This window comes from Ranitomeya imitator, chromosome 5 (genome assembly GCF_032444005.1).
Source record: "Ranitomeya imitator isolate aRanImi1 chromosome 5, aRanImi1.pri, whole genome shotgun sequence".
NCBI lineage: Eukaryota > Metazoa > Chordata > Amphibia > Anura > Dendrobatidae > Ranitomeya > Ranitomeya imitator.
The window spans coordinates 574,938,645-574,960,188 of NC_091286.1; the positions used below are offsets into that span (position 1 = coordinate 574,938,645).

Sequence of the window (21,544 nt, forward strand, 5' to 3'; positions counted from 1 at the left end):
GGTGATGGGTTATCACAGTGCGACATGTCTAGAAAAAGCAAAAAAAGTATAAAAAATGAAGAATCAGCCGCGCATGACAGATGAAAAAGGTATTAAGCAAAAACAGTGGGCTTCCGTCCACATCAGCTGATCATGGTCAAAAAACGTAAGCGGCTTTATGGATGGCACGAAATTGCAGACGATGTTAACAAGTGTGTGGCAAGAGGGAACTGATGTCCATGGGTGTGTGGCATCTAGTTAGGAATACTGAACTGGCAAATTTTTAGGCATCTGACCTCCAGCCCTAAAGAATATCCTCAGTTGAGTTCTACGTAAGGCGACTATAACAAAGATACACAACTACGAAAAACATGGATTAGAGATTTTGGTACATTGGAGAATATGTTTGTATTCTTCAATCCACCTGTGATTTCGGGCAGATGCTCCAGTGGCCACCAGTCATTTTGTCTATGCAGACTGACAGTAATGGTGCTAAACTGGCATGGGACAACCACAGCCAACCACAAGTCTAAGCAGTCACATGCCACATTTATTTGTATCGTTAGGAAGCTGGAGAAAAAAAATATAATTACCACTTTCCCTGCTTTCTTAATGGTTTGGTATTTGGGGTTAGAAGCTTTGATGTTTTTCTTTGTCTTGGTCTTGTCCAGTACGGCATAGATAGCCAGGCAGAGACGAGCCATTCGAGGGAGGTCACACACATAAATGTCGAATTCCAGAGTCTCGTTCCACAGATGATCGTTCTTTCCCGCTATTTCAGAGGTCATGAAGGATTTGCACAACAGTTCGGTGCCATGGAATAAGCCTGCCCGAACTACAACCTGAGGACACACAACAGATTCATTATCATGTACAATGAGAATATTCGGTGGAGCATTCAGGTGTCCAGCATTCCTAAAAAGAATATCCCTTTAACTAAATTAAAGTCTCTCTTATAGGAAGGTAAATAAGTGAATGCCCATGTATTACACAGATGGCACGTGTCTTACAGAGCAGCATTACGTTCCGGTTCAAACGGAGGGCTACAGAGACCCCAACTAGGACCTCCATATGCTTTAATTGAGTAAACTGACACATTGCCATTTAGTAAAAGCTTTAATTAGCTGCATGTGAATTAGCCCCTTAGTGACCCTCTAGGCAACAAAGGCGTCCAAGTGTGTCTGGGAAAGCCATAGCAAAGATGAGAAAATAAGAATACAAGCAATTTATCAGTCTACTAATGACTGGATGACTCTTACCGTATCTTCCGTGTTCAGTTTGCTCCCTTTTATTAGAGTAATCTTGTAGGTTTCATTTAAATCCCACACACTCTTAGATACCATCTACAGGAGAAACCAAACCCAGCCATTAGGAAAGCTTATCTGTACAGAAGGAAAACTTAAAGTGGCTCATTAAAAGGGTTGTCCATTAAAAACAAGTTATCAATTACTTAATGGGGCAGCATAGCGCATGTCCGACTGCTGCTCCATTTATTCCCTATGGGGCTGCAGTGCGCATGCTCGATGGCTGCTCCATTTATTCCCTATGGGGCTGCAATGCGCATGCTCGACCGCTGCTCCATTTATTCCCTGTGGGGCTGCAGTGCACATGCTCGATGGCTGCTCAATTTATTCCCTATGGGGTTGCAGTGCACATTCTCAATGGCTGCTCCATTTATTCCCAAAGAGGCTGCAGAGTGCATGCCCGATGGCTGCTCCATTTATTCCCTATGGGGCTGCAGAGCGCATGGTCGATGGCTGCTCCATTTATTCCCTATGAGGCTGCAGAGTGCATGCTCGATGGCTGCTCCATTTATTCCCTATGGAGCTGCAGTGCACATGCTCGATGGCTGCTCCATTTATTCCCTATGGGGCTGCAGTGCGCATGCTCGATGGCTGCTCAATTTATTCCCTATGGGGTTGCAGTGCGCATTCTCGATGGGTGCTCCATTTATCCCCAAAGAGGCTGCAGAGCGCATGCCCGATGGCTGCTCAATTTATTCCCTATGGGGCTGCAGAGCGCATGGTTGATGGCTGCTCCATTTATTCCCTATGAGGCTGCAGAGCGCATGCTCGATGGCTGCTCCATTTATTCCCTATGGGGCTGCAGAGCGCATGCTCGATGGCTGCTCCATTTATTCCCTATGGGGCTGCAGAGCGCGTGCTCGATGGCTGCTCCATTTATTCCCTATGGGGCTGCAGTGCGCATGCTCGATGGCTGCTTCATTTATTCCCTATGGGGCTGCAGTTCGCGTGCTCGATGGCTACTCCATTTATTCCCTGTGGAGCTGCAGAGCGCATGCTCGATGGCTGCTCCATTTATTCCCTATGGGGCTGCAGAGCGCATGCTCGATGGCTGCTCCATTTATTTCCTATGAGGCTGCAGAGCGCATGCTCGATGGCTGCTCCATTTATTCCCTATGGGGCTGCAGAGCGCATGCTCGATGGCTGCTCCATTTATTTCCTATGAGGCTGCAGAGCGCATGCTCGATGGCTGCTCCATTTATTCCCTATGGGGCTGCAGAGCGCATGCTTGATGGCTGCTCCATTTATTTCCTATGAGGCTGCAGAGCGCATGCTCGATGGCTGCTCCATTTATTTCCTATGGGGCTGCAGAGCGCATGCTCGATGGCTGCTCCATTTATTCCCTATGGGGCTGCAGTGCGCATGCTCGATGGCTGCTTCATTTATTCCCTATGGGGCTGCAGTTCGCGTGCTCGATGGCTGCTCCATTTATTCCCTATGGGGCTGCAGTGCGCATGCTCGATGGCTGCTCCATTTATTCCCTATGGGGCTGCAGTGCGCATGCTCGATGGCTGCTCCATTTATTCCCTATGGGGCTGCAGTGTGCATGCTCGATGGCTGCTCCATTTATTTTCTATGAGGCTGCAGAGCGCATGCTCGATGGCTGCTCCATTTATTCCCTATGGGGCTGCAGTGCGCATTCTCGATGGCTGCTCCATTTATTCCCTATGGGGCTGCAGTGCGCATGCTCGATGGCTGCTCCATTTATTCCCTATGGGGCTGCAGTGCACATGCTCGATGGCTGCTTCATTTATTCCCTATGGGGCTGCAGAGCGCATGCTCGATGGCTGCTCCATTTATTCCCTATGGGGCTGCAATGCGCATGCTCGACCGCTGCTCCATTTATTCCCTATGGGGCTGCAGTGCGCATGCTCGATGGCTGCTTCATTTATTCCCTATGGGGCTGCAGTTCGCGTGCTCGATGGCTGCTCCATTTATTCCCTATGGGGCTGCAGTGCGCATGCTCGATGGCTGCTCCATTTATTCCCTATGGGGCTGCAGTGCCCATGCTCGATGGCTGCTCCATTTATTTCCCATGAGGCTGCAGAGCGCATGCTCGATGGCTGCTCCATTTATTCCCTATGGGGCTGCAGTGCTCATGCTCGATGGCTGCTCCATTTATTCCCTGTGGGGCTGCAGAGCGCATGCTCGATGGCTGCTCCATTTATTCCCTATGGGGCTGCAGAGCGCATGCTCGATGGCTGCTCCATTTATTTCCTATGAGGCTGCAGAGCGCATGCTCGATGGCTGCTCCATTTATTCCCTATGGGGCTGCAGTTCGCATGCTCGATGGCTGCTCCATTTATTCCCTATGAGGCTGCAGAGCGCATGCTCGATGGCTGCTCCATTTATTCCCTATGGGGCTGCAGTGCCCATGCTCGATGGCTGCTCCATTTATTCCCTATGGGGCTGCAGAGCGCATGCTCGATGGCTGCTCCATTTATTCCCTATGGGGCTGCAGTGCCCATGCTCGATGGCTGCTCCATTTATTCCCTATGGGGCTGCAGTGCGCATGCTCGATGGCTGCTCCATTTATTCCCTATGAGGCTGCAGAGCGCATGCTCGATGGCTGCTTCATTTATTCCCTATGGGGCTGCAGTGCCCATGCTCGATGGCTGCTCCATTTATTTCCCATGAGGCTGCAGAGCGCATGCTCGATGGCTGCTCCATTTATTCCCTATGGGGCTGCAGTGCGCATGCTCGATGGCTGCTTCATTTATTCCCTATGGGGCTGCAGTGCGCATGCTCGATGGCTGCTCCATTTATTTCCCATGAGGCTGCAGAGAGCATGCTCGATGGCTGCTCCATTTATTCCCTATGGGGCTGCAGTGCGCATGCTCGATGGCTGCTCCATTTATTTCCCATGAGGCTGCAGAGCGTGTGCTCGATGGCTGCTCCATTTATTCCCTATGGGGCTGCAGTGCGCATGCTTGACCACTGCCCCAGTTGCTCATTTTCATGATTACTATTGATTTAGGAAATAAAAATGACAATGATGGTTACTCGGAAGTCCTGCTCACCATTCAATAGAGACATTCCTGTAAAATAAATTCATTACACTGATCAGGTTACTCACAGAGGCACCACGAGTTTTGGGGGGCAACGGCAAGGGTGGTGCAGATGGTTTCCTCCTCACTGCAAGTTCAATGGCGCTCATTTCTTGGTCAAACATCTTCTTAATATTACAGCACTCAACTAGTGTGAGCCGAGGAGGCGTCTTATTCAATACACAGCTTGTGATATACTGGAAATCAGAGGGAGACATATTGGTAAAGCATCTTCCAGATCGAAGATTACGTGTAAAAAACAAAGTGCACATAAATATTTGTTATTTACAAAGAAAGCACAGGATCATTAATGTAGGACACGACACATCTTAATGTTATGGCATGTTCACATGGTTCGGATTAGCACGAGGCCATGGAGACTCAGCGGATTGTCGTGTGAATCCGTACGGTGAATGGCGCTCATCATTTAATGCAGCTAATCCGACCCCAAAAACTGCAACAATAATTTTTATGCTGCAGAGTTTACAATGTTCATGTTTGGTAATCCACTTTTTTCCCTTTAGCATGAGAACGAGGCACACAACACTCTGAACATGTACTGGAGGGAGAATGCGCTTGGATAAGGTGTAATCTGAGCATGCTCGGGTGCTAATACAGTGTCTTCGGCATGCGCGGAAAATATGTTCGAGTCCCCGCAACTGCATATGTTGCAGGGTAATCCCTGCATGTGTTGTGGCTGTCGAACAGCCGTGAGACATGCAGCCATGGGGACTCGGACATATTAATCCAGCACGCCGAAGACACTCGGTTAGCACCCGAGCATGCTCAGATAACACACTATCCGAGCACTAATTTCCACATCAAAATCCTGACTTGTCATAGGAAATGTGCCCATTATTGAAAACTTGGCACAAAAACAATTGGTGATCAATCCCGTGTTCACATGGCACATCCACTGCAGATTTCCCCATGACAAATCTGGTAAAATCACGGTGAGGTCGGGTGTCAGACTCAAGTTTTGCCATTATGGCTTCTTCTCTTTTGAAACTCTGGGTAGGGCAGGTGACCTCACCATGATTTTATATGCGTATTGTAACATGTTTTTCTCTTGTGAGTATAATAAAAGATTTCTTGCTCTCAACCAATTTCCACAAAGCTCCACCATTGGGAACACGTGTCCCTACTCTGTCTTGTGTTACGGTAGGCGAAACGGGAGACACCTGAAACTTGTTGGTGGATTCGATACGGATTACTAAACACCTGATTTGTACCTATGCTTGAGTGAATGTGTACGTGAAATCATCAGAGTCCCTTCTACTCAGAAATACAAAGCTGTGAAGGTCAGGGAAGTCCTAATCTGCGCGACTTTCAGGTTTATCCATCCTAGCTGTGCTGTTGCACTGGCACTGACCCGCAGAAGAGCTATTCAGCGCGAAACGGCCCATTGTCCTCGCACTCCAATGCCCTACCTCCAGCTGAAGATGTAATGTTACAAGTTTGTCTAATAAAGCATGGAATTTATTTGGTGAGTGCCACCTTTTTCACTCTTTTGGATAATACATCATTGTTTCTTCTATGGTGAGCACCCAAAGATTTGAATAATTGAACCGAAGCGGTATTGTTTTCAGCAATGTTTATTTCTGACAGCCAGCGGCGGTGCTCTGCTTTCTTGATCTTTGTGAGATTCTTGTTTGATACAGAGTTGTCCAATGTTCTTTTGTCACACTTGCAGCTATTTAATATGATTTTTCACCACCACATTATTGGTTTGATTAATAGAAAATGACCCTTCATGTTCAACACTCACCTGGAACTGTATTAAAGGATAGTCCCCAAACACATACTCCAGTCTCCCTATGACCTGAAGCACATAATCTTCTGGATCCACGTCCTCATCTTCTCGACCATGGATGGTTAACCTTTTGCGAATAGCTAATTCAATCAACTTTATAGGGGTTAGGTTTGGGGATACTTGGAAGCTGAAGACGTCCTGTAAGGATAAAAATAAGACACAAACAGTAAAAGTGCTGAGAAAGCAAATGGGAAGTATCATAAAAACGGACCAAGGTCGCTCTACGATCAATCAATTCTATTAGCGTTTGGACTTCTGTACACTGAATCCAGACTTGGTCACAATATATTACTAAGATGTGAATATTACAACATGGTTTAGGTCCAGTTCACATCCTATTTATGATGTTCGTTTAGTACATAATGTAGGAAACCTTCCGATGTACAAGCTATGTGTGTCCATGAGCTTTCACTAGCCCAATGGGGGTCAAAGACCGATCATATCATCTTCATATGGTCAGTATATTCTGGTATACCAAAGAAAAACTACAGAATAATGAGTTTTCCCAATAATCTAACCCCACATACATACAATGCTGTTCTTCAGTTCCTTACAGTGGAATTTATGCAATTATTTGCTTTACTACAGAAAAAAAAGTATAAAATCTCATTGTACCTGGCAGTTTTCAAAGTGGACGGCCACCACCAAGTTTCCACCAAATAACTTGTCCTGAATGTTATCTTGTCCTAAATGTTGTCCTGCAGGCTCAAGTTCAGGAGGAAAAGTGCATTTAAGCCATTCCATCCAGGTGAGACTAAGCATGGACTGGATCTTGTCTTCACTGATTTTTCTCATCTTACTACGAAATTCCTTGACCTCGTTATCCTTAAGGGCATCAAATTCATGGAGACCTGTATCAATAAATGAATGAAAAAAAAAATCAGATAAAACAGTGGTCTGGGTTAAATTAAAGACCAAAATATTACATTTAATTCTTAGTTAAAACAGCTATTGAGTATAGGCTATTAATTCTTCAAAGTTTAAGAAAAAAAAACACTAATCTACACATGAAGTAAAGCTAATCAGCCACCAATTTTTTTCTACAACATATAAGAGCAGCATAATATAGGAACAAAGACCCTGCTTAGCTCTGTGTTAGCTCTGCTATGCTGTGTTGCTCTGCTGTACTGTGTTAGCTCTGCTGTGCTGTGTTGCTCTGCTGTACTGTGTTAGCTCTGCTATGCTGTGTTGCTCTGCTGTACTGTGTTAGCTCTGCTGTGCTGTGTTGCTATGCTGTACTGTTAGCTCTGCTGTGCTAGCTTTGCTATGCTGTGTTAGTAAGCTCTACAGTATTGTGTTAGCTCTGCTATGCCAGCTCTGCTACGCTGTGTTAGTTAGCTCTGCTGTACAGTGTTAGATCTGCAGTATTGTGTCAGCTCTGCTGTTTTGCGTCCTTTCAATTATAGCAAGCTCTGGAGGTAGACTCTGTGTTAACTCTGCTGTACTGTGTCAGCTCTGCTGGGATGTGTTAGTTAGCTCTGCTGTACTATGTTAGTTCTGCTGTACTGCTTCCTTTCATTTATAATAAGCTCTGGAGGCAAATTCTTAGAAAGATCTATGACCCGCCCATAGATCTTAACAGTTTATTTGCATACACGGAAAAACATGGATTTCTCTGTTTTAAGACATGAGATCACAGATATCAAGGTATCATTGTATTCAGCTTCCACTGACTTACATACCCATATAGACAGCTTAGAAGGGTTGAACCTACTGACAGAATCCCTTTAAGGATCCAATCAAATATTTGCAAGCAGAGATTTTGAAAACTGTGAGGACTTATTATTACTTTTTATTAGTGCCATTTATTCCATGCCACTTTACACGTGAGGAGGGGTATACATAATAAAAAACAAGTACAATGACCTTAAACAATACAAGTCACGACTGGTACAGGAAAAGAGAGGACCCTGCCCGCGAGGGCTACAATTTACTTATTAACTCTTTCCTTGTATAATGAATAAACTTGATATTTTGAAATTGTAAGACTTCAATATGGCACAGACCTTCACCTTTTTGCCATAGCACTTTTCAGAATCGCACATTGCAGATATTAAACTGATTGAGACGACGTGTACTAGACTAGAATAGCACATCAGCAGATAAATGACGTAAGACGCACACAGTTTTGCCACTTTCTTTGTTTTTATATATACACGGATTAGTTATTCTTCTATGGAATCCAACCTCCCTAAAGGCCATTGTGTAATCAGATTTCAATACTATTGACAGCTCTTATGAGTAATCGCTAGTCTGTGATGGTTTAACCCCTTCATGACCAGGGGATTTTTCGTTTTTCCGTGTTCGTTTTTCGCTCTCCTCCTTCCCAGAGCCATAACTTTTTTATTTTTCCGTCAATTTGGCCATATGAGGGCTTATTTTTTGCGGGACGAGTTGTACTTTTGAACGACATCATTGGTTTTAGCATGTCGTGTACTAAAAAACAGGAAAAAAATATCAACTGCGGTGAAATTGCAAAAAAAGTGCAATCCCACATTGGTTTTTTGTTTGGCTTATATGCTAGGTTCACTAAATGCTAAAAATGACCTGCCATTATGATTATCCAGGTCAGTACGAGTTCATAGACAACTAACATGACTAGGTTATTTTTTATCTAAGTGGTGAAAAAAAATTCCAAACTTTGCTAAAAAAAGAAAAAAAAATTGCGCCATTTTTCGATACTCGTAGCGTCTCCATTTTTCATGATCTGGGGTCGGTTGAGGGCTTATTTTTTGCGTGCCGAGATGACGTTTTTAATGATAGCATTTCGGTGCAGATACGTTCTTTTGATCGCCCGTTATTGCATTTTAATGCAATGTCGCGGCGACCAAAAAAACGTAATTCTGGCGTTTCGAATTTTTTTCCCGCTACGCTGTTTAGCGATCAGGTTAATACTTTTTTTTATTTGATAGATCGGGCGATTCTGAGCGCGGCGATACTAAATATGCGTAGATTTGATATTTTTTTTATTGATTTATTTTGATTGGGGCGAAAGGGGGGTGATTTAAACTTTTATGTTTTTTTTTATTTTTTTCACATTTTTTTAAACTTTTTTTTAAACTTTTGCCATGCTTCAATAGCCTCCATGGGAGGATAGAAGCAGGCACAACGCGATCGGCTCTGCTACATAGCAGCGATCTGCTGATCGCTGCTATGTAGCAGAAATGGAGGTGTGCTGTGAGCGCCGACCACAGGGTGGCGCTCACAGCCACCGATCATCAGTAACCATAGAGGTCTCAAGGACCTCTATGGTTACAATATACAAGCATCGCCGACCCCCGATCATGTGACGGGGGTCGGCGATGACGTCATTTCCGGCCTCCCGGCCGGAAGCGGTGGTTAAATGCCGCTGTCTGCGTTTGACAGCGGCATTTAACTAGTTAATAGGTGCGGGCAGATCGCGATTCTGCCCGCGCCTATTATGGGCACATGTCAGCTGTTCAAAACAGCTGACATGTCCCGGCTTTGATGCGGGCTCACTGCGGAGCCCTGCATCAAAGCAGGGGAGCCGGCATCGGACGGTATAGTACGTCCGATGCCGGTAAGGGGTTAAGGGGTTAGGAAGAAAGGGCATTTTGCTGTGGGTCCCATACTTCAAAGAGGTTTCTTAGATGAAAATTTCATCCATGTGGTTACAATACACAACCAAAGATGTTATTTGGGGGGACATTATAGAGACGTTAATGCCAATTTATACTACAATTCCAAACAGGCTTGTCTTGGATTTATTAAATGCAAAGGAAAATACAGAAATAACTTACGTTTCTGCACCTTGAATGGTATAAACATATCTGTAGTTTCATTTTAAGATATACAAAAGAAACCCCAAAGGTTAAGCTATGTCATAGTCACCATTTACAGTGGAAGCCGATGTGTGGTGCTGAATGTCATATGATGGATATATGAAACCAGGGCCGGGACAAGGGGTAGGCACCCACCTAGGGCATTACTTCTTGCCGACCCTCGGGGGCGCACTCTGGTTCCTTGCTGATTACCTCCCGCCGCAGGTATTCAGCACATTGAAGGCCGGCGCAGGCACACAGGGGAGCAGTATCAGTCACTGACATCACTCACCCCTCTCTCTGCTTGCGCCCCGGCCATCGCTCCCTCCCCGCACTCAGTTGTATTTGCGTCAGTAAGACACCTCCCTGCTCCACCGGAATCTCCAGCAAGACGCAGCTCCTTGTTGGAGAAGGCGCACGCAGAGGATGTCGAATGGCGCAATGAAGTGACGTCATCGCGCCCAATGCAGCACAAAGGAGAGAGTAGACAAGGAGCCAAGATTAGGTGAGTATACATTTTCTTTTTTTCCCAATTCTTATATTTGTAAATTCAGTATGGGGAACCATCAGATGAGGGGCTGTGCGGGGTGGCTATGAGATGAGGAGCTGTGTGAAGAGTCATGAGATAAGGGGATGTGCAGGGGGAGTATAAGATGAGGAGCTGTGCAGTGGGTAACGAGATAAGGGGCTGAGCAGAGGGGGCTATGTGATGAGGGTCTATGTAGGGGACAATGAGATGAGGAGCTATACAATGGGAGCTATGAGATGAGGGGCTGTGCGGGGGGCTATGAGATGAGGGGCTGTGCAGGTGGGGCTTAGAGATGAGGGGGGTATGTAGGGAGGGCCATGAGATGAGGGGATGTGCGAGGGACTATGAGATGAGGAGCTGTGCGGAGGGTCATGAGATAAGGTGCTGTGAAGGGGCTATGAGATGATAAGTTGTGTGGGGGGCCATGAGATGAGGGGCTGTGCAGGGGGACTATGAGATGAGGGGCTGTGTGGAGGGCCATGAGATGAGGTGCTGTGCAGGTGGACCATGAGATGTGGGGTTGTGCAGGGGGACTATGAGATGAGGAGCTGTGGGGAGGGTCATGAGATAAGGTGCTGTGCAGAAAGGCTATCTGATGAGGAGATGTGGCGGGCCAATGAAATGAGTGGCTGTGCAGGGGGACTATGAGATGAGGGGGGCATTAGATGAAGGGCTGTGCCAGATTAGATGAGGTGCCGTGAAAGGGGCAATGAGATGAGGGGCTGTACGAAAGGCCATGAGATGAGGAGCTGTTCGGGGGGGGGGGAGGGAGGGGGGACACAGCAAATAGGACTGTGCAGGGGACAGCAAAGTGTATGAGTGGCTGCAGTGACCATTCTATATATGGGGCTTTGGAGGACATTATACTGAGGGATGTAGTGAATATCATACTATGTGGGATGCTATGGAGGACATGATACTGTAGGAGGTGCTGTGGAAGCCATCACACTAAACATAGGTGGCTGTTTTGGACATCATCCTACATTTGGGGGCTGTGGAGGACATCATACTATATGTGGGGGGGCTGTGGTGACCATACTATATACTGGGGTTTGTTGTGGATATCATACCATACGGGTGGCTATGGTGACCATCATACTGTGCTAGAGGACAGTGTGTGGAGTGGTTACAGTTTCAAGGGGGTAGCATGGGGGGCAATAAGAGGGCATAGTGTAAAGAGAGGGAACAGAATGGATATGGCGAGGGGACAGGGTGAAATGGGGGCATAATATGGAGCAAGGTTAGCATGGTGGGGGGACAGTGTGGATGGAGATATACAGAGTGCAATGGAAAATTAGAGAGGGGACAGTCATGGTATAGGCTCTGGTCCATAAGGGCTGACACTGATGCGTGTATATTATAGGCGGCTTATTTAGGGTACAGTATGGACAGATTTTATTATGAAGAGGGCATTTTAGCAATACTTGTATTTTTAAGGGCACCGTTTGGGGATGTACTGCAGAAGATCGGAGAAGAGGCAGGTCTGCAGAGATGAGCTCTGTATGTGAAAAGTCATCATGGCATCTAGACAAGATGGAGATGAAAACAAAGACACGATTCTAGAGAAGATGTCCTCTATAAGGGTACCTGGATGTAAATATTTATTTGTTATACCGACTACATCACATCGGTACTGTGGTTCCTGTAATGTCCGCAGTCTGATGATGGCTGGTAGCAACAACTCCCAGTATATCCTTACCATTGTTAAGTACATAGTGGTAGTTTTGGGATTGTAAGTTCATGCAATACAAATCTTTATGGGCTGATTTGACATTACAGTTGATCATTGTACTATGCTTGGTTCTTGTACTCAAGTACTTGTGGTTCTGGTGATGTATTCATGCGCTAACGGTGGTTCTAGTGGTGTATTACTTTACTGATGGTACTTCTGGCGACGTAGTCATGTACTGATGGCAGTTCTAGTGATGCTTCCATGCACTAAAAAGACATTACATGAATACACCACCAGAACCACCATCAGTTTTGTGCAAGCTGTATTTGTCCCATGACAGATGCAAAACCTATCAAACGTATCCCTTTATCCATAATGGATCTGTTTATTTTCAATTAGGTTATCTGCCAAATGCTGGGCACCTTAATTGAAATTAAACAGCCCCATTATAGTTAAGCTACATTAGTTTCCATGACTATCCTTAGGTTTGTTATTAAAAATAAAAGACATCAGGGATGGATATCACTATTTTTCCTCTGTATAGTGTAAATGGTCTGCAATAAAAATGTTTTATTTTATATCTAACTTCAAAATTGTTATCTGTTAAGTCACATCCCTAAAGTGCATCAATTTTTTTTTACTTTTGCTAGCATTTTTTGGCTAAAAAAGGTAACAATTCTAGAGAAAGAGGTCATCAGAGCTTGTAACCTAACCCAACGGTGGCGCAGGTGGGGGGGGGGGGCTTTTACTGGTCTTGTTACCATAATCTCTAAAGGTACCGTCACACTGGACGATATCGCTAGCGATCCGTGACGTTGCAGCGTCCTGGCTAGCGATATCGTCCAGTGTGACACGCAGCAGCGATCAGGATCCTGCTGTGATATCACTGGTCGGGGCAGAAAGTCCAGAACTTTGTTTCGTCGCTGGACGTCCCGCTGACATCGCTGAATCGGCGTGTGTGACGCCGATTCAGCAATGTCTTCGCTGGTAACCAGGGTAAACATCGGGTTACTAAGCGCAGGGCCGCGCTTAGTAACCCGATGTTTACCCTGGTTACCAGAGTAAACGTTAAAAAAAAACAAACACTACATACTTACCTACCGCTGTCTGTCCCCGGCGCTCTGCTTCTCTGCTCTGGCTGTGAGCACAGCGGCCGGAAAGCAGAGCGGTGACGTCACCGCTGTGCTTTCCGGCTGCCCGGCGCTCACAGCCAGAGCAGAGAAGCACAGCGCCGGGGACAGACAGCGGTAGGTAAGTATGTAGTGGTTGTTTTTTTTTTACTTTAACGATGGTAACCAGGGTAAACATCGGGTTACTAAGCGCGGCCCTGCACTTAGTAACTCGATGTTTACCCTGGTTACCAGCGAAGACATCGCTGAATCGGCGTCACACACGCCGATTCAGCGATGTCAGCGGGACGTCCAGCGACAAAATAAAGTCCTGGCCTTTCTGCCCCGACCAGCGATATCACAGCAGGGGCCTGATCGCTGCTGCTTGTCACACTGGACGATATCGCTAGCCAGGACGCTGCAACGTCACGGATCGCTAGCGATATCGTCCAGTGTGACGGTACCTTTAGAGGTGAACACAGCGAAATTCTACTAGATAAAGGGGCATTCCTGTCTCATACATTTATGCCCTAAATGTACAGTAGATATGGATGGGTTCCACTTCTAGGACCTGCATCTATTTTCAGAATACGGCCCTATCATGCTACGGTCAGTGAAAAGGTGGTTTGAATCGCCATAGAAGTTATGGATATGCCATAAATATTCCAGACGAGAATACCCCTTTACGTGTGAGGAGTATGCATTTGAGTCTAAATTTTAATCAGCATTTTTTTTTCATGCTTGAGGACAAACAGAATTAATTATTACTGTTCCCACCGCGGAAGTTACCCAGTTTTTTCAGACTTCTCAGAGTAAATACACAATGGAAAGATATCCTGCCAATTCTCCGCACCAAATAGCACAGGTTTTGCTCTGGATTTAATGAGGATTTTTCTGCAGTGAAAATCTGCAGTTTTTCTCACTTTACAGTGCCGCTAAGACTACCTAAAATCACATCTGCAATGCTGGCACCATAATATTCATTTTGTAGATGGATTTTCACTTTTGTGAACATGACCTTAACCCCTTCATGACACAGATATTTTCGTCTTTGCGTTTTCGTTTTTTGCTCCCCTTCTTCGCAGAGCCATAACTTTTTTAAATTTTTCAGTCAAATTGCCTACGTGAAGGCTTGTTTTTGCGGGACAAGTTGTACTTTTTAACGACACCATTGGTTTTAACATATCGTGTACTGGAAAATGGGAAAAAAGTGCAAAAAAAAGTGCAATTCCACAGTTGTTTTTTGTGTTTTTTTTCATCATGTTCACTAAATGCTAAAACTGACCTGCCATTATGATTTTCCAGGTCATTACGAGTTCATAGACACCAAACATGTCTAGGTTCTTTTTTTATTTAAGTGGTGAAAAAAAAAATCCAAACTTTGCTTTAAAAAAAAGAAAATGGCGCCATTTTCCGAGACCTATATCGTCTCCATTTTTCATGATCTGGGGCTCAGTGAGGGCTTATTTTTGCGTGCCGAGCTGATGTTTTTATTGATACCATTTTGGTGCAGATACGATGTTTGATCGCCCATTATTGCATTTTATTGCAATGTAGCGGCGACCAAAAAAACAGAATTCTGAAGTTTTTAATTTTTTTCTCGTTACGCCGTTTAGCGATCGGGTTAATTAATTTTTTCTATTGATAAATCGGGTGATTCTGAATGTGGCAATACCAAATATATGTATATTTTATTTTTTTATTGTTTTATTTTGAATGGTGCGAAAGGGGGGTGATTTCAACTTTCATATTTTTTTATTTCTTTAATTATTTTTTAAAACTTTTTTTTGTTACTTTTTGCATGCTTCAATAGTCTCCATCTGAAGGGAAAAAGGGAGACACAAAGCGCAAATAGGGTCTTATCTCACAAAAAGAATGGAGGAATCACCAAGAAAATCTCTCACCTGGTGAAGCTGAAAGCAGGCATGTGAAGATTTCGGCTGCCGCAGATCCACAAGCCGGTCACCGACCATATGAAGCAGTATACTATAGGAAGTGTGGATTAAATCTGCGCTGCCGCAATAATGATGAGGTTTCAGTTGATAGTAGACTTAAAACAGTGGTTTATTTAACGCGTTTCAGGGCTCTTATGGCCCCTTCTTCAGGAATTACCACATACAACATACCACAACGTATGTTGTATGTGGTAATTCCTGAAGAAGGGGCCATAAGAGCGCGGACCACCGGGCGGCGCTCATAGCAATCCGACTATGACAACCATAGATACCTGCTGGAGATGTCTGGTTGTCATGGCAACCCATTGGTGACCCGCGATCATATGACGGGGTCACCAATGGGTGGGATTTCCGGTGCACTCCCGGTAAGTGTGAGTTAAATGCCCCCGTCAGATGGATTCTGACATGGGTGTACTATTACGCCCAACGTCGGAAAGGGGTTAAAGAGGTAATTTCATGTTATTAACTTGCAGTATTTTCTTAGACATTATCAAAATGAGCAAGTTTGCAATTACCTTTCTTTTTCAATCTGTTATCACTTTCTTGCTGTGTGAGCTTTTATCTATTATAGTGTACAGCTGTGTTTTTCTTTCACAGTGGACAGCTGGAGAAAGCTGACTGGTATGTTAGGCGTTAACCACTCTCCTGGAATTTAAATACTGTGTACGCTCAACCAGGGTCTGGAGGGCAAACTCCAGGGAGGAACTTTCCCTCAAAACTCTGGCCAAGCATACACATTAATTACATTAAAGAAGAGGGGTTAACTCCTAACATATCAGTCAGCTCTCTCCAGTTCATTGATTTCTTTACAGCAGTTATTTGATCACCTCCCTCCACTTCAGCTCTTGACCGCTCTCATGAGTTCTGCAGAACCACAATTTCCTGGCATTCAGAATGGTCAGTTTCCACTGTAGTTCTCCTAATCATGGTGCTCACTTTCTCTGTGCATGTTCAAATTCCCAGTTATGTTTATATCATAATATACCGATGATTGTGTAGACTCAGAATAAACACTCACAGACCATTAATGTGGAGTAGTAGAATGAAGCTGCTTACCAGAACTGTCACTCAGGGATGGGCGCCCGCCCCACCAAGTAGTCAAGAAGGAGAATGCAGAGCTGCGAGCTGCTCAAGAGACAACCTGAGAAGCCTTTTAATCAAATCCTCCTAAATATACTTTCTTTAAAGCAGGATATATCAAGAATAAGCAGAGTTAGTATTCTGGTCCTTAAGGCATGACAGAGTTAAAATTGATAGCACGATTATGCACATAGGTGCAGGTTCCTAGTGGTTCCAGACCCCGGATTTCCAGAGTTTCGAGCATCTGGGGACCTGATCTATGCATTCCTGCATGTGATCTCTCTCCCCCAAGTCCTGACAGCTCTGTGGCACAGCTCTGTATTAAACCAAACCCAGAGCTGTGGATAACCAGCACCATCTCTCTCTCAGGCACAAAGAGAGATCACAAGCTCATTTCCATGAAACTTGTTTTAAGTGATTTCAAACATCTGACAGCACCCTGAAGGTAAAGGCGGGTGGGGGGCGGACGGAGGAAATAGGCATTTATTAAAAACAAACGAGCACATTATGCACTGGGGGCTGAAGCTGGAGTCTCCTAATAGACCGCTAATAGACATGTCAACTATATCTGCATGTGCGTGTGTGCATAGGGGTCTTATAGAAATGCTGCCCAAATACAGTACCACACTCACCGAGCACCATATTTTATAACTACATTAGACACAAAACTGTTATCTCAGCTAAATATAGCAAATGCTAAAAATCCTAACTAAAATAAAATACAAAATAAAGCAAATTAAGACCATGATTAAAGAAGATCTATTTCCAGATTCCCTTTTGTTGTACTGCCATTTACTGCAGTTTTTCATCATGGAATTTTCACTGAAAATACATAAATAATCCACTATGTCTGCACATGGCTAGATACACTGAAAAAAAATATAAAATATGAGCACAAAAGGCTTTTTTCTCTCAAATATTGTTCACAAATGTGTCCAAATCTGCTAGTGAGCTCTTCTCCTTTGCTGAGATCCATCCACCTGACACATGAGGCGTATCCAGATGCTGATTAGACACATGATTATTGCTCAGGTGGACCTTAGGGTGGCCTCAATTAAAGGACACACTAAAATGTGCAGATGTACAGTATTGAGGGATTCCAGGGGGGTCAGAAAACCAGTCAGTATCTGGTGTGACCACCATTTGCCTCACGCAGTGCAGCACATTTCCTTCACATGGAGTTGATCAGGTTGTTGGCTATGGCGGCCATGCAAGAACTGGGATGTTCTCAGCTTCTAGGAATTGTGTACAGATCCTTGCAACATGGGGCCGTGTATTATCATGCTGCAACATGAGGTGATGATCATGGATGAGTGGCGCAACAACGGGCCTCAGGATCTCATTATGGTATCTCTATGCGTTCAAAATGGCTTCATGTTCCTAGAAGCTGTAAACATCCCAGTTCTTCCATGGCCATCGTACTTACCGGATAAGTCACCCATTGATCATGTTATGCTCGGAATCAGCATCTATGACAGTGTGAACAATGTTCCCGCCAATATCCAGCAGTTTCGCACAGCCATTGGGGAGGAGCGGACCAACATCCCACAGGCCACACTCAGGAGATGTGTTGCACTGTGTGAGGCAATTGGTGGCCACACCAGATACTGAGATTTTCTGACGTCTCCGGACCCCACCAATACTGTAAAAATGCACAATTTAGAGTGGCCTTTTATTATGGCCACCCTAAGGCCCACCTGTGCAATAATCATGTGTCTAATTAGCATCTGGATACGCCTCACGTGTCAGGTGGATGGATTATCTGGGCAAAGCAGAAGAGCTCACTAACTAAGGCCGGAGTCACACTACAGCGAGATACGGCCGAGTCTCGCTGGTTAAAAGCAAGCTCTGGCACCGGCACTCCGGAGCGGAGCGTGCGGCTCCATGTATTGCTGTGTGGCCGCACGCTCCGCTCTGGAGTGCCGGTGCCAGAGCTTGCTTTTAACCAGCGAGACTCGGCCGTATCTCGCTGTGTGTGATCCCGGCCTAAGAATTAGACAAATTTGTGAACAATATTGGAGAGAAAAAGGTGTTTGTGTGCACAGAAAAAAAGTCATAGATCTTTGATTTCAACTCATGAAAAATAGGAACAAAAACAAAAGTGTTGTCATATTTTTTAGAAGCGCTCCTGACGTTAATAGGTATATGCACAAAAACTTATATGAAGCAGTGTGCATATTTTTTATAGAGGGAAATCTGCACCCAAAAAACTGCTGGACACTTGCATTGCAATAGGGTAAACTCACAGATAAAATACGAAGCATATATTGACAGGCCGCTGTTCTTATATACGACTAGCTGAAGAGCCCGGCGTTGCCTGGGCATAGTAAATATCTGTGGTTAGTTATAGCACGTCACTTCTCTTATTTTCCCATCACGCCTCTCATTTTCCCAATCACATCTTTAATTTTCCCCCTCACATCTCTCATTTTCTCCCTCACACCTCTCATTTTCTCCCTCACTCCTCTCATTCCCGCCTAACACTTGTCATTTCGACCTCACATCTGTCATTTTCCGATCACTACACTATTTTCCCTCACTCCTCTCATTTTGCACTCACACCTTTTCATTTTCACCTCACACCTCTCATTTTCACCTCAGTATATACATGTTTGTCATCTCCCTTATATATAGTATACACCTGTATGTCATCTCCTGTATATAGTATATACCTGTATGTCATCTCCCCTGTATATAGTATATACCTGCTGTGTGTCATCTCCCCTGTATATAGTATATACCTGTATGTCATCTCCTCCTATATATAGTATATACCTGTATGTCATCTCCTCCTATATATAGTATATACCTGTATGTCATCTCCTCCTATATATAGTATAAACCTGTATGTCATCTCCTTCTATATATAGTATATACCTGTATGTCATCTCCTCCTGTATATAGTATATACCTGTGTGTCATCTCCCCTGTATATAGTATATATCTGTGTGTCATCTCCTCCTGTATATAGTATATACCTGTATGTCATCTTCTATATATAGCATATACCTGTACGTCATCTCCTCCTGTATATAGTATATACCTGTAGGTAATCTGCTCCTGTATATAGTATATACCTGTGTGTCATCTCCTCCTGTATATAGTATATATCTGTATGTCATCTCCTCCTGTATATAGTATGTACCTATATGTCATCTCCTCCTTTATATAGTATATACCTGTGTGTCATCTCTCCTGTATATAGTATATATCTGTGTGTCATCTCCCCTGTATATAGTATATATCTGTGTGATCTCCTGTATTAGACCTCGTTAACACGTTATTTGCTCAGTATTTTTACTTCAGTATTTGTAAGCTAAATTGGCAGCCTGATAAATCCCCAGCCAACAGGAAGCCCTCCCCCTGGCAGTATATATTAGCTCACACATACACATAATAGACAGGTTATGTGACTGACAGCTGCCGTATTTCCTATATGGTACATTTGTTGCTCTTGTAGTTTGTCTGCTTATTAATCAGAATTTTATTTTTGAAGGCTAATGCCAGACTTGTGTGTGTTTTAGGGCGAGTTTCGTTTGTCAAGTTGTGTGTGTTGAGTTGTGTGTGGCGACATGCATGTAGCGACTTTTGTGAGATGAGTTTTGTGTGGCAACATGCGTGTAGCAACTTTTTGTGTGTCGAGTTGCATGTGACAGGTTAGTGTAGCAAGTTGTGTGCAGCAAGTTTTGCGCATGGCGAGTTTTGCGCGTGGTGAGTTTTATGTCTGGTGCCTTTTAAGTATGTGCAAGTTTTGTGTGAGGCAACTTTTGCATGTGTTGCAAATTTTGTGCATGTGGCAATTTTTCCGCATGTGCAAGTTTTGCGTGTGGCGAGTTTTCCATGAGGTGAGTTTTGCACTTGTGGCGAGTTTTGCGTGAGCCTATTTTTTGCATGTGGCGAGTCTTGCGCGTGGTGAGTTTTGAGCGGCGACTTTTGTGTTTCAACTTTTATGTGGCGAGGTTGGTGTATGTGTGGTGAAATGTGTGCTGAGGGTGGTATATGTGTTCAAGCACGTGGTAGTGTGTGGCGGATTTTGTGTGTGTGTTCATATCCCCGTGTGTGGTGAGTATCCCATGTCGGGGTCCCACCTTAGCAACTGTACGGTATATACTCTTTGGCGCCATCGCTCTCACTCTTTAAGTCCCCCTTGTTCACATCTGGCAGCTGTCAATTTGCCTCCAACCCTTTTTTTTTCACTTTTCCCCATTATGTAGATAGGGGAAAAATAGTTTGGTGAATTGGAAAGCGCGGAGTTAAAATTTCACCTCACAACATAGCCTATGACGCTCTCAGGGTCCAGACGTGTGACTGTGCAAAATTTTGTGGCTGTAGCTGCGACGCCTCCAACACTTTTCATTTCATTTTTTTCCCCATTATGTAGATATGGGCAAAATTGTTTGGTGAATTGGAAAGCGCGGGGTTAAAATTTCGCCTCACAATATAGCCTATGACGCTCTCGGGGTCCAGACGTGTGACTGTGCAAAATTTTGTGGCTGTAGCTGTGACGGTGCAGATGCCAATCCCGGACATACACACACACATACACACATTCAGCTTTATATAGTAGATGTGCAGATCAATTTATACTGAAGATTTTATACATCAGAAAATTTCAGACAATGCTGATCATGTACTACACAGAGGATCGTCCACCTGGATGGAAAATCTGCAGCATACCGCCCCATGTGTACACGACTCAAGGGCACATGCACACATTGCTGGTGACGTAAGGTGAAAACCACGGCTGCGGAGTAAGACAGTTGGAATTCATTTTGCGTGAAGTCTGTGTTGGAAAAAAATGTACCAACTCCAACTTTACAAAAATATTTTAGGATTCTGTTATTAAAATGCTTAATTAATTTATTAGGCTTCATTAGAATTGAAACATGTTTAGAAATGGCAGTATAATATTGGTTTTATACGAAGTAGAAAAATACAGGAGTTGGCGTCAGTACATTAGCTTATCAACTCCACAGTTCTGGTTAAAACCATGTGGGAGAGGAAATAAAAGAAATAAGCATTTAACCACAATTTGATGCAGTTTTGCAAGGCGATACCTGTTACATGTAAAAAAAATGTGCATTAGATTAACAACATTGCAAAATGTTAAACTCCATGGCTAGGTAGGGCCACACGGCTATATTTTCTCTGATCCAACAAAATCGGTCTGATTATGCTGTGTTCAGGGTGTAATCAGATTTTTTCAGATGAGGCGAAGATGGGCACAAAAATCCTCCACTTCTCCATTCTGTCAGTCCATGAAAATTGGATGGC

The 21,544-nt window shown here is 44.3% G+C and overlaps 1 protein-coding gene across 2 annotated transcripts in view; it reads right to left on the reverse strand.

Moving 5' to 3' along the window:
* The window catches only part of PIK3CB (phosphatidylinositol-4,5-bisphosphate 3-kinase catalytic subunit beta), a 256,475-nt gene that overhangs the window by 49,242 nt on the left and 185,689 nt on the right, over positions 1-21,544 (reverse strand). For both annotated transcript variants that reach the window (XR_011312507.1, XM_069727815.1), the window contains exons 6-10: positions 6,759-6,994; positions 6,099-6,281; positions 4,360-4,527; positions 1,239-1,322; positions 573-821 (exon numbers count right to left, since the gene is read on the reverse strand). Coding sequence is in view for 1 of the 2 variants with exons in the window: in XM_069727815.1 (XP_069583916.1) it covers positions 573-821; positions 1,239-1,322; positions 4,360-4,527; positions 6,099-6,281; positions 6,759-6,994 (920 nt within the window). In the remaining variant the exon portion in view is untranslated. The remainder of the gene's footprint in view (positions 1-572; positions 822-1,238; positions 1,323-4,359; positions 4,528-6,098; positions 6,282-6,758; positions 6,995-21,544) is intronic.